The sequence below is a fragment of the Trichogramma pretiosum genome, unplaced genomic scaffold (genome assembly GCF_000599845.2).
Source record: "Trichogramma pretiosum strain Unisexual culture from Peru unplaced genomic scaffold, Tpre_2.0 scaffold77, whole genome shotgun sequence".
NCBI classification, from domain to species: Eukaryota; Metazoa; Arthropoda; class Insecta; order Hymenoptera; family Trichogrammatidae; genus Trichogramma; species Trichogramma pretiosum.
The window spans coordinates 238917-256005 of NW_019641667.1; the positions used below are offsets into that span (position 1 = coordinate 238917).

The 17089-nt window shown below is 48.3% G+C and overlaps 3 protein-coding genes across 4 annotated transcripts; all 3 read left to right on the forward strand.

Moving 5' to 3' along the window:
- The first annotated feature begins 305 nt into the window (after window positions 1-305).
- On the forward strand, window positions 306-7200 carry LOC106648530 (folliculin-interacting protein 2). Of its 2 annotated transcripts, none has more exons than XM_014365470.2 (10): window positions 306-756; window positions 1846-2158; window positions 2283-2372; window positions 2441-2520; window positions 2575-2660; window positions 2729-3131; window positions 3709-4038; window positions 4111-5124; window positions 5495-6503; window positions 6568-7200. In XM_014365470.2, the coding sequence occupies exons 1-10, from the start codon at window positions 530-532 to the stop codon at window positions 6778-6780; spliced, it is 3765 nt and encodes a 1254-aa protein (XP_014220956.1). In that variant the 5' UTR covers window positions 306-529; the 3' UTR covers window positions 6781-7200. The 2 variants fall into 2 exon arrangements, with proteins under 2 accessions (XP_014220956.1, XP_023316066.1); XM_023460298.1 differs by having other exon boundaries at window positions 307-756; window positions 2572-2660.
- Window positions 7201-7919: 719 nt separating this feature from the next.
- LOC106648461 (stabilizer of axonemal microtubules 1-like) lies at window positions 7920-10532 on the forward strand. The gene is made up of 9 exons (XM_014365384.2): window positions 7920-8062; window positions 8138-8189; window positions 8271-8333; window positions 8426-8470; window positions 8549-9524; window positions 9729-9975; window positions 10035-10129; window positions 10203-10250; window positions 10317-10532. Exons 1-9 carry the CDS (start codon window positions 8040-8042, stop codon window positions 10322-10324), a joined length of 1557 nt encoding a protein of 518 aa, XP_014220870.1. The 5' UTR covers window positions 7920-8039; the 3' UTR covers window positions 10325-10532.
- Window positions 10533-12007: 1475 nt separating this feature from the next.
- On the forward strand, window positions 12008-15250 carry LOC106648462 (cuticle protein 3-like). The gene is made up of 4 exons (XM_023460297.1): window positions 12008-12116; window positions 14110-14420; window positions 14711-14972; window positions 15058-15250. Exons 1-4 carry the CDS (start codon window positions 12102-12104, stop codon window positions 15145-15147), a joined length of 678 nt encoding a protein of 225 aa, XP_023316065.1. The 5' UTR covers window positions 12008-12101; the 3' UTR covers window positions 15148-15250.
- The last annotated feature ends 1839 nt before the right edge of the window (window positions 15251-17089 follow it).

A 17089-nucleotide genomic window follows, 5' to 3' on the forward strand; every position in this document is an offset into this window, starting at 1 on the left:
GGAGCTAATATACATACATTGAACGCGAGGTGACTGTCACCGAGCTGTCGTGCACTTTCGCAGCTGTATCACACGCGATATAGCCTCGCGAGGCTCTCTATCTCTCTTTGGCTCTTGGCGCGCGTCATATGCTCGCGGTATATCTAGAAGGCGCCGAGAGGCAGCAGCGCGGGGCAATCTGCACGTGACTTTATTTACAAGCGCGGAGAGCACGAGCTCTCTCTCTGTATTATATATATATATCATAGAGTGCAGTTCTGGCGTTGCTGCTGCTGCTGCTGGCTGCAGTTTTGCGGTGGCGCGCGGCGCTGCTCTCTTCGCTTCTCGCTCTCTCGCCTGGCTCGAGTCAGTCAGTCACTCGCTGTTGCTCTCTTAGCTCGCTGTGAGTCCCCTTCTCTCCTTTACATATATTATAAAATAAATCAAGTTCTCGAAGGCGCGAGCAATATACATATCGTATATAAAAAACACAACGAGTCGAGAGGCAGCTATGGCAGCCTAGAGCCGACGCGGTAGAGGTAACGATGACATGTCTTCGTCGCCCTGCAGCACCACGAGTCTCATAGCCAAGTTCTGGGGTGTGAGTAAGCAGCGTCGAGAAGCAGCAGCAGCAGCAGCTACAACGACGACCGATCATTGTCGTCAGCTCAAGCAGCTGATCGCGACTACGACCGCACAGCCCAGTAGCAGCAGCGCTGGTGGTATTGGCAAAGACGCCTTGGTTCTTCAAGCCGATCATGGAGGTAGTAGCGATAGGTGAGCGATAATAACTTTATTATCATAAGACGCGGAAATCGGAGCAGACCCGCACGAAAGCGAGTGCGTGCGTGTGAGTGTGTGTGCGACTCGGAATCGATACCGATCGACCGAATCGCCGAGGACTCGACTTGGCTCGGTTATACCGCAGCAGCAGCTGGCTCGAGGCCCGACCAATCGTCGTTCTCCTTTACAGAGACGACTTGCTTTCCGCAACAACGTGACGTATATCGAGCGAGAGAGAGAAGACAGCTATACACGCTCGCGCGAAACTCTGAATGAACACTTGTGTAAATATGTACTCTCACTATGCCAAGCGGTACATACATACATGTATACACATCGACTACCACCACAGAACCGATACATTGCCGCGAAAGAGAGAGAGAGAGAGTGGAGACGGTTGCGAGCGCTGTGTTGCTGCTGCTATAACTGCGCACGATCTACTGCGCAGCGACGATATCTTTTCGAATTTCATGTACGCTTGAGAGCCGCGTTCGTAAGAGCCCCGAAAACTGTGTTACCCGCTACGAGTGCGTGTTGAGATTTATCATTGCGACCGATCGGAGAGAGAGAGAAGGAAAATACTTGAGCCGATAAGGCGCCTTTGCGGTTGCATCGAGCTAGCATAAATAATAAATAATGATATGAAATGAAATGAAATGAAAAGAAAACAGAGAGACAACTGCACTGTGCAATCGGTAATGTTGATACACACATGACCGCGAAGAAGATTGTGTTTCGAGGGCCCCGCGTCAGTTCGATCACGAGAGCTTTCGAGAGAACGTATATATATATATGCTTTTTCGAGCACAGCTGAGCAGAGCGATAATAATATTTACAAATCATACACTCTCTTTCTTTCTCTCTCTCTCTCTCTCTCTTTGCTGGCTCTATATTTTGGAAAGAGCATCGATGCAGAACGCAATAATAACGGCTTTGTTGTATATACTTGCACGTGTGACGCGCTCGACCCGCGCAACTCGAGCTTTTATCGTTTTAAAAAAATAATAATAATCGTCATCCGTGCATCTCGTTTTATTTTTTCCTGCATCGCCATCGTCGTGCTTGACGAACAACGATGTTTAGGAGTAACGGCCCATCGCAGCAACAGCAGCAGCAGCAGCAGACGGCAGCAGCACCGACGCAGCAGGATCGAGTGCGCATCCTGCTGTTTCGCGAATGCGAGTGGCGCGGCCGCAAGCTCCTCTTCGACTCGGTGGCGCTCGAGAAGAGGCAGCAGCAGCGACGCTGTCCTTGCAACGGCGGCAGCAGCAGCAGCAGCAGTGAAACCGAGGCGAATAACGGCAAGACCAGCAACCACAAAAGCTCCCCGGGACGTCAGCAGCAGCATCGGAAAGCTTCGACGAACGAGGCCGACGCGTCGATCGGCGGACGCGAGGTAATGTATGATGAATTATTACGATTAACGTTTTGCCGCGTGCGTCTTCTCGCGACCTCGTTATATTTATCTAGAGAGAAAGAGATTAAAAACTGACACTCGATGTATACGTTGCGCGTTGCAGAATGGAAAGCTGCTGAGCGAAGACATCAGTCTTCTCGGAGAAATGATATTCGGCTCGGTGGCCATGACTTATCGGGGAACTTCCTTCAAGGTATGTGCACATTGCTCTCTTGGCCCTTTCTTAAAGTCCCCCTATTTAATACGCATCGTTTTCCCCAGATTCACGAGATGAAGTCGTCCGGCTGCATACTCTGCACAAAGGTCTTTCCCTTCACGGAGCACACGATTTGCAAGCAGAGGTAATCCATCGATTTGCTCATTATTTTCCTTCTAATAATTACATTGAAAAACAGCAGCAACAATCGCCAATCGAACGAGACCCTGTCGACTGCGATGACGAACAACGAGGCCAATTCCAGCAACTCGAGCTTGCGAACGTGTAAGTGCGCGATACGCGCGATCTTCGCTCCGCTATAGAGATTTCATTTTTCTCTTTCTCTTTCGCAGCCTCGTCGGCGACGATGTCCAGGCCCGACTCGCTCAACGTCTCCTGGAACAGTCTCAGTCCGCCGGCAACCCGCAACGACTCGTACTGCTCGAGCACCGGCAGCGGCTGGGACATCGAGGTCCCGCCCTTCGGCGGCTCGTCTCACTCCCTCGACGGAAGCAACGGAAGCAGTGGAAGCAACAGCAGCAGCAGCGTCGGGGGCAGCCTCACGAGTCTGCGTCGCCGTTGGCAGCGAGTCCTCGGCGCGTCGCTCAGCCGATCCGAGTCCGAGGACTTTTTCGGCGCCAGTCAGCAGTCGAGTTTCGACAATAGTAACGGTGCTTGTGGTGGTGAACAGCATCGAAGACACAAGACCAGGCTCGGTCTGGCCATGCTCATACAATTGCCCGGAGGACACGAACGGTTCGTTTCCGCTATACTCGCTTACTCACTCGCTTACTTTTTTTTTTATCGAGTGTTTATATCTCGGGGAGTCACGTGTCGGATCACGAGGAAAAAGGGGTCGTCGACGCGCGTAAGCACACAACGCACACACACGACTCACGGCTCATTGATCAATTTATAAACGGCAGCGTAAATAATGCACGATACGAGGAAAACTACTTTCTCGCTCTTTCTCAAATTAAATCACGATTTTTTTTTCTTTTTGACGAATCGGTCATTATATTATATACGACATTATGCGCCGCAAAACAACGAGATAGATTGTTCGTCATCACGTGAGAGCGCATCGCACAAGAGAGCTTTCGATATCGAGCACGCGCGGCCACGCGGATTATTATTCAATGCCTCGATTGTGCCGCTACTATATATATACCGTGCCGGTCATGCGAGCGCACGAAAAACACCGATTAAATCTAGAAGAACGCATTATCGTTATCCAACGTATATTTGAGTTTGCAATTTTCTGAATATGCGCGCAAACACATCCGAGATACAACGTTAACTCCGATTTTTATCGACGTGAAAAATTTTGCAGGGCGATCAGCGACCGTCTCATGGAGCACGCGGCTCTGCTCGAGGGCAGCCTCGACTGTCTGAGGCACGCCTGCGTCGAGGGCCACGGGCCCGGCCTCGTCGGTCGACTCTATCGAAGCTCCCATCAGAGCTGCTGTACCTTGAAGCTGCTGCGACGCCTCCTCGATCCTCGGGACGGTGGCCAGCAGAGGATCGCGACGTTGCCGCTGCTCTGGCACGAGCTGCTGCTGAACTCGTCGATGCCGGCCGATCTGCAGAGCATCGCGCTGAGGCAGAGTCTGCAGAGAATGTCGAGGCTGCTCGACGAGCTGGACACGAAATCGACCAATTTGTGAGTCTTTGTGTCGCGCGAAGATCGAAATTTTGGATTCTAATATTTACGTGCGTTTATTATACTTGGCAGCTTTCTGAGCACGATCGTCACGGCGGTACTCACGCATCACCTGGGCTGGGTGCACACGGCGCCACCGCAGCACAATCGCAAACTGTTGGAGAGCCTCAGCCAGCAGTACTCGTGCAATCCGCTCTGGGCCCAGCTCAACGATCTGTACGGCGCCATCGGCACGCCGGCCCGCATCTCGCACACGGTCATAGCCAGCGGCCAGGCGGACAAGTGCGGCCTCGTCGACTCGATCCTCAACTTTCTCTCGTACTTCTTGCGCAGCGGCTTGGTGGAGAAGCGCGAGGAGAGCCGCTGCAGCGCCCAGGAGGACGTGCAGGAGGCCTGCGCCATTCTCGAGCGCAATCTGCGCAACAATCCGCTGCTACAGGAGCAGCAGCGACGATCCGTTAGACAGCAGCAGCAGCAGATGTCGTGCGCTGCTTCGACCAGTAGCGGTAGCAGTAGTTACAAAAGGGTGACGCCCCAGATGAGGGCGAGAAATCAGCACCTGGAAGAGGACGAGGACGAGGTGGATTTCTCGAGCGTCGTCAAGGATAACAAGCTCGAAATCGTCAACAAACCCGAAGTCTCCGCCGTTAACAACAATAACACCAACAACAACAACAACAACAACAAGAGGATGATGCTGAAACGCAGCGGGACGATACATGAAAGCATCGATACCTACGAAGGCAGTAGCAGCACTACCACCACCACTGCCACTACCAGATTCGAGAAGAGCGACTACGAGGTCGGCGTGAGAGAACTGGAGGACGAGGACGAGGACAGTGAAAAGCCATCGAGTCAGGTGAAGATCATCGTCAGCAACGAGGACGAGAGGGGGGGAGACGAGGTGAGAAAGGCCAGCCCAGTGCTGGCGGGTAGTCACATGGCGCAACAGGATGATAAATTGTCGGAATTGGAGCCGAAAGCTACCAAGACTGCTACTACTACTACTACTGCTGCCGCTGTTACTGCTGGGCTTAGACGGCAGAAGCTGATGTTCGAGAGTCTCGAGTCTCACTCAAAAGCTTTGTAAGTTCGACCAGATATTTTGATTTAACCATATTTATTTCGCCCAGGCACCGCAAGGGCCGAAGGGCTCAAAGAAGCCTACATAGAAATTTACAAATTTACAATTTTGATGGGTTTCGAAATTCTTATAGATTAGACTAAACTAAACATAAACATAAACATAAAGAAGGTGAAGAAATGAAGAAGAGATGAACTAAGTGAGGTCGCTGTTCTTATTTTTGTTCAGTTTTGAATTAATTTTTTACATAAGATCCAAACTTGATACCTATACTTTTTAAATTATATCGAGCAAAAATAGGGACGGAGACCTTGTATCATATTTTGTCACTCGAGTACACCTTATCTATATTTTGTCGTTTTGTGTGCGCAGCGACGAGCAGTCGTCCCTCTTCTTCCCACCGAGCCTGGGCGACGACTTGGCCAGCAAGGCGCAATCCCAACCCACCCAGGTCTACTTCACCCTCGGCGACGTCGACGAGAAACCCTCCTCCACCACGCCTCAGCAGATGACGATACGCGAGCGTCTCCAGTCGTCGCGCAAGTGTCGCTGCTCGTACACGTTCAGCCGGGTGCCGAGCACCTCGGCCGAGCTCCCGGAGGGCATACTGCGCAAAATCCTGCAGCGCAACTTTCCCGAGTCGTCGAAGAACATGGAGCCGGCCGGGGCTCAGACCGGAGCGGCCCAGGGCAGCGAGTTCTGCCTCAAGTGCCATCGGGGCTTCGATCGGGAACAGCTGCGGGAGCAGAGCCAGGAGCAGGGCAGATTCGAGAACGGCAAGCTGCTGCTCGAGACGCCGACCAATGCCACGGAGCTGCTGCGAGGCTGCGGCAACTCGTCCAGGTCGAGGATCACGCGCTCGAATAGCCTCGAGGCGCTCATAGAGGCCAGTTGCATAATCGAACTGCCGATGCCGAGGTCCAAGAAAGTACCGGCTCAGGTTAAAAAAGGGCCCAGCGAGCGCACGGGCTTCACCACGAGTCTCATGGGCAATTGGGCTCCGTCGACCAATACCACCGACGCGGCGACCAATTCCGATTACACCTGGGGCATGGTAGCTCAGGGTTTTACCAAAAAACAGCAGCAGCAATCGAAAACCGATAACGATAAAAAAGAGTCATCCTCGCCCGATTACAAGGAGAAGGAGTGGTGGTGGTCGATCCGCGAGGGTCTCAGGGTCGAGGTCACCTGTCCCATCGTCGATCAGCCCGTGTCCGAGGCCCTCTGCATCCTCGGCGATCTGGACAACTGGCAGGTCGGCGTGCTCTCCAACAGCTCGAGCAGCGGCGGCCTGCCCATACCCGTCGGCATGTCCAAGCTGGTCTCGAACATGCTCGAGGCCTTCGGCTACGTGTGGAAGGAGTCGCACTCGCCGGAGCAGGTACGATACAACAGAGTCCGAGTTTTTGATATCGTTGACTGAATTTTTTCCTTCTTTATCGCAGTGCATAAAGTTACTGGAGAGCCGTCTGCGCGAGATGTGGTTGCGCAGCGAGACCCTGGCCGAGTTTCTGCTGGGCGCCGACGAGACAGACGCCAAGGTCGAGAACCTGACGAATTTCCTCGACATCGACGCTGCGGATCTGCCGCTGCTGCTGGCCGTGGCGACGACTCACACGCCCCAGATCGCCCAACGATTCGGCCTCACGCTATTTTGAGGCGAAACGAAATTTCCACCGACGCGCGAGAGTTCATATAGTCATTGTCGTTGTAGATCAATTAATTTCTTTTCTGTTATTTTGTTCTTTTTTACAGCGAATCACATTGTACATATTTATAAGAAAAAAAAGTCTTTATTTTCACTGCATGTTTGTGTGTGTCTGAGTCCTGGTGACTGTAAAAATACGTGTAAATAATAACAGAGCGTCGTTTATATAAAAAAAAAAGTTATGTTTGTTTGTTGGTTTTTTTTTTTGGAGAGCCACGCTCTGCCACTGTACAGGAAACAGTAAAAAATTTGTATAACGCCAGACGTTGTTAATTGTCGCGCTAATTCTTGCGTCAGATATCGTCTCTGCGAATGTTAAGAAAAATAATATTTACTTTAAATAAAAATCAAAGTTTTTTGTCAATCGAAATTTTTGTCTTATTATATTTTCCGACGCCATTTAATCGCGCTAAATCATACAAGTTCGGCTATTATCGAATGATTCATTTTTGCCAAACTAAAAAGCTTGGGTACAGTAATGAATGTCAATTAGCGTCGACACGTAATAACACACATATATATTCCTTTGTGCGTGTGTATGTATGTGCGTATACAATTTGGCTTTGTCCATTTTGCTTGATACAACAAAGCTCCCCGCGCGCAGCCCATTAAAAGATTGCAATTGAATTTTATGACGAGAAATCTTGAAAAGTTTATGGCCACGATATTAAGTAATTAGTAACTGTCGTAAACTTTTCTCTCTATCTCCGTGCGTTGTTCGATCCGAGAGATGCCTTTTAAACAACTGTTCCTCTTTCAATACAATGAGAAAATGTGAACGGACTTTCACTGCGCACCGGTGATCGATTAATTATGAACGCGCGCGTATAAAAATATTTGCATAGCATAAAATTTATATCTCCGCGTCTCGATCTATCTCCTCCGAAAGCTCATTAGAACTTTTCGAATCGCAAATTGCATCCGTCTAATTATCTACTGTTATATAAGTCCCCCCCCCCCCCCGTACANCCCCCCCCCCTGTACATATCGGCCGTCGTGTGTGTATATACTCTTCCTGTTGTACCCGCGTTCGGTTCGTTTGTTTTCGCGTGTTTGTTTTGCGCTAACCTTCCTTACAAAATTCAGAAGTCGGATGTACTGAAAATCTTCCGCGGAGCTCTCTCTGCGTGTCTCGCGTAGCCCAAAATTTCGAAGTTATCGCGTGCTTCCAAAATTTGACGTTTTTTTCCCCCTTCATTTCTCAACGCCATGGAAATCTGTAACGATCAACCGTGAGTGAAGTTCTCGACGCGAGAAAATTAAAATAATATTCATCGCGTTTGATTAATTTTGTTCTGTGTTCGCAGGCGACCGCGTCCCCAACTGACCTCGGTCATCGAAATCAAAAATAAGATACGAGTAAGCGTGCGCCTCGTCTCGTTAGAGAGTCGATTATCGAGACTTTTTTCTTGTATATTTCATCGTTTTTTTTTCGTATAGGCGGGCCACTCGGAGTGCTGCAATTGCTGCTGTTGCAGCAAGCCGGTCCAGTACAAAGCCTACGTAAGCGAGACGATCCCAAGGAATTTCGCAAAATTCTCCAAAACTATATAAAATAAAAAACGCAATAAAAAATAAATTTTATTTTTTAACAGAAATACATTCAGCCGCCGATTCCGAAATCGTTTCGACCCGTTCGGGCAAGTTTATTATCTCTTTAACGTGAATTTTTTTAAGCATTTAAACGGTGAATATCTAAATCGCGATCATTTATACAGAAATACGTGAAAGAAGATGTGCCCTTGGAAAACTCGACCACCTACAAGCTGTCCTTCTGGCCGAATCCGACCAAGATGGTCAAGCCCATTCTTCCTCAGGGCAATCTGACATTCTCCACCTGTCCCATAACCGACGACACCACCCACAAGATGAGCTACATGGGCAACTGGGGCATTGAGCCACAGAAGAAGCTCGAGCCCTGCCGTCGTAACTGGTTCGGCCGTGGCCCGCTGCTCGACGTCACCACGCAAAAGCACGACTTCGTGTGGAAGGCCTCGACCAAAGCCGACCCGATCAAGTATCCGGGCCAGCTGTGCATACCCCGTGGTCACGTGGCGGACGCCACCACCTACAAGCTGAGCTTCTACGAGTCGAACAACGTCGAGCCCATACCGTCGTACAGGCCGGTGCGTGAGTACGTACCCACCGAGGCGCCCCTGGAGGAGTGCACCACCTACAGGTTGAGCTATCACAACGGCGAGCTGCCGGAGAAGGAGCTCTACCCGTGGAAGCCCGACGGCAAGTATAAGAGGCCGGTGGAGGCGCTCGACGATCACACCACCTACAAGCTGAGCTTCTGGCCGCACGGCAACGTCGAGAGGCGCGAGCCGATCAAGCACCAGGGCTCGGGCGACCCCATCAACAAGGACGACCCGATCGAGTGCAACACCACCTACAATCTGAGCTACTTCGCCGGGGCGGCGGGTGACATGCCGGCGCCGATTCTGCCCAGAGGCAACATCGAGTTCGTCGACTGTCCCCTGTCGCACGACACCATCAACAAGATGAGTTATCTGGGCAATTGGGAGCCAAAACCCGAGAAGCCCATAGTCCAGTGCACGAGGCAGCTGCTGGGCAGGGGCCCGATCGAGTCGTGCACCACGCAGAAGGACGACTTCGGCTGGAAGTGCAGCGAGAGAGTCGAGCCGATACCGCCCAGGGGCAATCTCGACTTTTCCACGGCGCCGATCGAAGGTAAGAAGAAGAAATTATAATAATATACAATGGCGATGAGTCGCATCGCGCTGCGTCTTGCGTCAAGATGCATCTCGATACGTATATAGTTGCATCATGTATTCGTTGGCGCGGGCGGAGAATCGCAACAATGACGACGACGACGAGAGACTTTCTCGACGTTATTGTGCATAATTGGCTTCGTTTTTTTCCTTTTTCTTCTAGACCTCACGACCAATCAGTTGTCGTACATGCCCACCTGTCCGGAGTCGTTGACCCCGACCGAGTCCTTCAGGCCGGTTAGACAGTACGAGCCGACGGACATGCCGATGGCCTGCGACACGACGATGCAGATCAGCTATCAGCCACCGGAGCAGGACGAGCTCGACAGGCAGGAGAGACCCTGGGCTACCAAGCCGGCTTATCATCATCCCACTACGCCTATCGACGAGAATACCACATACAATATGAGGTATGAAATTAATTGCTATTCAATTTTTACGATTTTGTATCGCCCGATTCGCAATTTAGTTACAATCCACCGGGTTTGCTGATACCGGTCTCGGAGTGCTGTGAGGAGGAGGCGGCTGCGGCGGCCGCGCAAAACAGTTCTAATCCATGCTCCAGTGAGTTAATCGAGTCTATCGAACGATCAAAAAAATTAACGATATCCAAGTAACTGAATTTTCTCGTACACAGTGTCGGTCTGTCCTCGCGCTGCCATTCAAGAATCCAGGCCCTGCATATGTAAGTAAAAAAAAAATCCTCGAAAGAATCCCTTTGTGTGTGCTCAATCGATGTCTTCACTCCTAGCTTGCTGACGACGACGACGAACGACGACGACTCGGAGCTTTGCATTCCTCGGCCATTATTCAATCGAAGAATCTCCTTTTCGAAGCCACACATATACGACCTTTCACTTGCGACACTTTTTTGACGTGTGCGCTCAAGTATATTCTGCGCGTGAAAAATTATACCGTCGAGATTGTTGCGTCTTTATACTCCGTCCCTCCCGTGTCTCTCTTTTTGTTCCCGTGTGCGATACGTGTTTTGTTGTGTTGTTTTGTATATAATTTGTTTTGACCTTCGTTAAATACATGTTGCTTGTCGCGTCTTTTTTGCCAAAAACTAGATCAACTGGATCAATGGTATTTTTACCTAGACTCGTGTCAGGATATTGATATGCATATTACATTTATGATTTATCGACGCTTTTACAGAGAGGCTTCTTCTTTTTGAGCGTCGAGAGCTCTACGATTGCGAAAGGAAGACTCGAAAAAATATTATTGACCATCGATCGAGTGCCGAAAACGTGATTTTTCTTCGAGTATCGGTACACTCGAAATCGGTAGTTAATGATACTCGAAAAATCTCGAAGAGAGAAATTGAGATTTGCCCGTCGTCGAGTAGCTCATTTGAAACGAACGGATTGCGCAACTCGGAGGTATGGTATTATAAGCCGATCGACGTAGCCGTAGGTTGATTGAACGATCGATCGGTCAGTATACAGTCGGAGGCACCAATTTTGCAATTGGAGTACGTCGCTCTCTTCGGGGGAAAAAAACAACAAAATTTCTCGTTCGTAATTGAAATTCGAAGATCGAGCACTCGAAACGAGTATATTCATCCATCTACGATGTGCCTCGAGCGATTTTTTGTGGATTGTATATTTACAAAACGATGCTGCTCCCAGTATAATCGCCTTACGTACGTACGTAATTAAGCGACGATGCCGATTTTGATCTAGAGATGGAAAGTTCAATTGAAAAAGAAACAAAAAAACAAAAACAACGCTCGAAAGCCATTTCTTTTGCAAAACTTTCGATGTTCGCAAGATGCCTCGGATTCAATTAAATATAGTTTCTCCGATCGTCTTCCAGCGAATCACGCGCGGCGTTATTTTTTGGCCCGTGCGCAGAAAAGCGGCCGACCTTCTAGGGGGCGAGAGCCCAGCGGCAGCGCGAGACGAATGCATCGCGAGCAGAAAGGACCTCGATCGTGGCGATGCCGAAGACGACGTCGACCTTTTTCCCAAGGAGAAAAGAGGCGAAGGACGACTCGCGAAATATGTTTTTTTTTTTTTTTAATGGCACGTATTCATCGGGTGGAAAGAATCGCGTGGCGGCTGAAATTACGCGGCGGCCGAAACGATGAGCCGCAGAGGTAATGCACCAGGATGGGATCCAGGCAAGGAAGAGGCGGGGAGGCCTTCGCACACACACTCACACTCACTATGTGTGTATAATATGAGTTATATATTCGCCACGGTATGTACAAATCGGTGGGGGACTAAATGTGTGTGTGTATAACCAGCCAAAGTGAGAGCTCGCGGTGGCGAGGTTCTAGCTCGTGCGAATGTGTACATCTCTCTCTCTCATCCTCCTCTTCTTCGGCAAGCTCGTATGTGTGTGTGTATACAGTATATACTACTCCTCCCGCCGCCGCCGCCGCCGATCTTCTCGCTTGCTCTCCTTTTCCTGCTGCTGGCTAGATAAAGTCGTCGCGCCTCGCAGCCGTTCATTCACATCTCGTCGCATCACCGTCGAGTTCGCATCGACGTACATATTACACGAGGCAGAGAGGATAGCACAGATCATCATGCTGAAGACGGCGGTAAGTTATAACGCAGCTTCTAAAATATGTATATTTCGTTCGTACCGATTTCTTACCGATCGCTCTTTACGATTGGCCGATTTTTCCATTCTGTGGTGTGTGATTAGAGTTTGCTATATAACTACATTAGACAAGGAGGAGGGAATAAAATTTAGTCCAGGGCTCCGTGGGTTTCGCAATTATAAGCTCTTCTCTCTCGCGGTTATCGTCGAGCGTTGCGGTTGCGGTGCAAAGTGCAACAACTCGTGTGTACTATGCGTGTACCCTCTATACGTGGTAGGATCGACTCGACGCATAGAGAGTAATCTTCGTAACCTAATTTACATTTCACCGCCGCGGCCGCCGCGTGTAATTATCGGCCGCAATTTCCCAACGTACACACGGCATTAAATAGACGAATAAATCTCGCTCAAAGTTCGAGGCGGTGGCAGCAGGGCTCAAGGGAGTTACCGGAGTATAGTACGAAGCAAAGAGCTCGAACGCACATAACGTAAGTATAGCAGCGCGAAAGAGAGAAGGACGGGTTAGCAGGTCAGGAGTTAAACGACCGGCGCAGTTTTCACTTTCACTATGTGTACTGTAATGCACACACACGCGCAGCTGCTGCGGGAGGATCAGGCGGCGGTGGCTGCTCTCCTCCTCGCGCTTACTTGTATACTTGCATTATATGTGTGCGATCGCCGCGCTCGAGGGCGTAATTATATCTCGTTGACGCCCGTTTTGCGCCGATCTACGTGCACGTTTATTAAGTATTATAAAGTATTTGGCGCGCGCACGCGATATTAACTTATTCGGGCTTTTCTTGAGAAATTCATTCGAGTACTGTGGGCGTATTAGCGGTGTGTTATAATACACATACAACGAGTCGCGCTTTTATACGTACATTATTATGAAAGAGAAACGAGATTATTGCGAGATGCGTTTGGTCATTATGTATCTCTCTCAGCTCTCAGCGACGTCTGTATGTATTTGCGCGCGCGCGTATATATAATACGCGCGGGAAAATCATTAATCTCTTTCACGTGAGCCTTAGTGCCATGGTATATATATTCACCTATATGACCACATCGCAAGGCTTATATTTGAATTGAATATATACGATGTATACGCGAGCTTGGGTTAGAAGTGGCGCGTTGTCTGTCTGTGTGCGTGTGCGATACCTCAATAGCTTTTCGCCGTCGATGGGAATGGTTCGAGGCTCGGAACAGGCGCAGAAACAGCAGGGGAAGCTTATTCTTTTTTTTTTTTTTATAATAACGTAAAGGATGCATTAGTAAACTACTTCATAACTATTAAGTTACTTCGGTGCTTGCGAGTCTTAAATCACAACAGCTCTCTGATACTCACTGCGCGTGTTGACATTTTTGGCGACGTGCGACTCGTAGCGGCCGATCGGTCTACTACTGCATCTCGTTCGATTGTTATTATTGTCTCGCCGTTTATTTAAGCTTGTACGTGCGTGCGAGTGGGGCTCGAGTAATTCGACTCTGACAATCGAAGTAAATTTAAAAAACTATTCATTCGCTATGCTTGAAAAAAATAACCGGCCAATTGTTGAAATATCCATCCCGATTCTAGTGATGGTGATTTTTGCTGTTGGTTGTTTTTTTTTTGTTCAATCAGCGATGATATGTGTATAATCAACCACGCGGTCCGGGCTTAGAAAGTTTTAGTTTCACACCAGACACGTATGTATAATATAATTTTGCGTATGTGTGTGCATGTGCGAGTATATCATACGCTCATTACAAATATTATGCTTATTAGTCCCCTTCGCATATATGCAAGAAATTTCTCACACGATCGTTTCAAAAGTGAAATTTTTGCACCGATCGGTACAAGGAGAAGATTTCTCAGCGGCGCAAATCCGCGACGTCGAACGCGTACGGCTAATCCTTGCCACTATGCGCGAGTGGCGTAATCGCGATTCGCGATCGAGCTTACGTATGAGATGAAATTTTTTTCTAATTTTTCAATTCGTCGATACACGCAGATATTGGCTGTGATGGTGGGTATGGTCGTGGCCCAGGACGCCCACCGTGGACGCTTCTACAACCCCAACGTCCACCACCAACAGCAGCAGCAACTGCAACAACGTCAGTACCCGCAACAGGCTGCCAATCATCAGTACCAAGCTCAGGCTCCTCAACAACAGCCACAACAACAGCAACAGGCCCAACAAGAGCAAAGACAGTATCAAGCTGCCCCGGCTCAGATCAACGAGGAGAGAAGAGTCAGCACCACACCCATCCCAATTTTGCAGTGGAACAAACAGCAAGAACACGACGGCACCTACAGAACTAAGTGAGTCTTTGATTGCGCGAACGAATTTTGTAAGATCGTCTTAGATTTAAGACGAACCCGTGTAACTGGTGTTGCATCACCCGCGATTAATAGAGTTCGAGTGTTTCTGTGCGAGAAGCTTATAACGTAGCTGACCGGTACACGTCCTTGCATAAATTTGAAAGACGCGACGCTGCGCTGCGTTGCCCAACTCTCTCTCAAAGACACTCGAAAGTCTCTTCTTTATAATCGTCGTATATACACGCACAAACGAGGTCGTTACGAATATAATCGGTCCGAATTACTCGCAGTTACGAAACCGGCAACAACATCATCGCCGAGGAGCAGGGCTACATCAAGCAGGTGGGCGAGGGTGAGGACCGCGCCGACGCACTGGTGCAGCAGGGCAGCTACTCGTACACCAGCCCCGAGGGCCAGATCATCACTGTGCACTACACCGCCGATGAGACGGGCTTCCACGCGCATGGAGATCACATTCCCACCCCACCTCCGGTGAGCGAGGAGATCCAGAAGGGTCTGGACCTCATCTACGCCGGTATCAGGCAGCAACAGGTGGGACTATAATACCTTTTTATTTCGATCGAAACTTTGTGATTTTTTGGATTATAATAACATTGTGAATTTTGACGTATATTAGGAAGCCGCGGCCCGCGAAGCCGCCCTGAACCCCAACCAACAGCAGCAGCAACAGAAATTCGACGACCACAGCGGCAGATATCGTCCTTAGACTTTCGCGAATCATCGACTGCGACGAGATCATCCATCCTGTGACTTTGCGTTGTGACGATAACGACGACAATTTGTAAAATATCGATTATTTTTTTACATGTAACCCGTCAAATGTGCATTTTTTTTGTATCGTAGACTCATTTTTTTTTAATCGTACGTAATAATAAGCGTTCGAGCGGCTCGTATCGCTCCACACACTTCTCTCTTTTTACCATATAATTATTAATAAGTAATAATTATAATTATTAAAGCGAAACATCGATTGTTTTCTATATACAAAAGCTTGTTTGTATTTTCATTGCGTCTACGCGTATACCCCCTTGATATTCATCAAAATTATTTTTTGCAAAATTGCTTTTCCGTCAACGATCGTCGACAGGCCATAATTTGTAGTAGATGTGTATAAATTCGATTCTTGTCAGCGAACGTACACATCATTATAGAATCCGTAATAAGGTCACGAGCTGCAACAAGGAAAAAAAGTGAAATCTCCTCCATCTCGGCTCGTTATAATAAAAGTCAAGTGTATATTCGTTTGATTGAGTCTTGCGACGTGATGTTTTTATTTTTATTTTTATTTACCGACTATATTTACAATTGAAATCGGAAGTCGAGATCGGTATATGCGTATTATTATTACGAGGGGCGAGGCAGCCCTGCAGCCAGAGTGCGTTCGTATTTCTGGCAATAATATATGTACGAGGGGACGGCGTTACAATCTAAAAGAAAAGCTGCCACAATAATTAATCTATACAAGCGCGGAGCAACAAAAAAAAAATCGGCTGGGTCGTACGTCTCGAGCGCACTGTGACCGCCAAGGCTGCGTTGCGCATAAACCGACCTCAACTTCGCGCTACTATTTTTTTATTATAAATTAAACTACTAGTATTCGGCTTAAAAACTGCGCTCGTCGTCTCTCTTTCTTCCATCTAATAAACAAATTGATTTTTTTTTCAATAATAATAATCCTAAGGTGTGCACTCGTTAAAGAGAGCGTCTACTGCCGTATATATAATTAAATACACATAATTATAAATATAAAATAATGAAACGCGCGCTTCGTTCGCCGGGACATTTTTTCAGGCCTCTCTCGTCGTATTATGTATTTATATAAAAGAGTTTCACTCGCTTACTGCGCCCGGAAAACTCGCTTCCGATCGCGCAGCGGCCGAGGCGCACAAAAAAATGGTCGCGAAGGAAAAGCAGCAGCTAGCTAGACTATTATAATATCTATGTAAGCAGCGGAGATTAAGTAAAAATTAGTTATTATATACTACTACTAAAGCGAGCGGACGTGTCGCTCGTTGTTTGCTTCTTATAATTTTTTTTGTTATCGTCTTAAACAACTATCATAGGCGCACAGCTCCGTCCGTACAGACACACACACACACACACATACACACACACACACATACGCAGAGTCACTTTACACTAGACTGCGCGCCTATGTACGTGTGTTGTTCCTCGCTTCGTTAATTCAATTTTACGAGTTTAACAAGTAGTTGCTGAAGCTATACACTATAGAGATATATTTATATTTATAATGCGTGTTCTTTTTACGAGTTTTCACTGGCACTTGGTTAGCTTTTCAGCAGACAGAGACGGGCACGCAACGGGTAGACGTTCATCGCTCGGATTCGGAAGTCATTAATGCAGTTGTTGGTTTGTTGTTTCTTTCTTTTTTTTTTCGCGACTTTTTCCAATGCACAAACGGATGTGCGCATAGAGCGCTCTAGAACGATTTCCAAATGAATTTAAGTGTAAAATTTATGTACGGACAAAATACATCGTTACTCTCGCGGCGTTCGCACGTACTTCGAATCGAGATTTCGAAAATTAGCTTATGGGATACTTTTTTTTTCTCTCCTCTAATTATTTTGATGGGCGTTTTCCACGTGGTATTTTTTTTTCTTTTTTAACGACTCGCGTTTGTGCGTTTG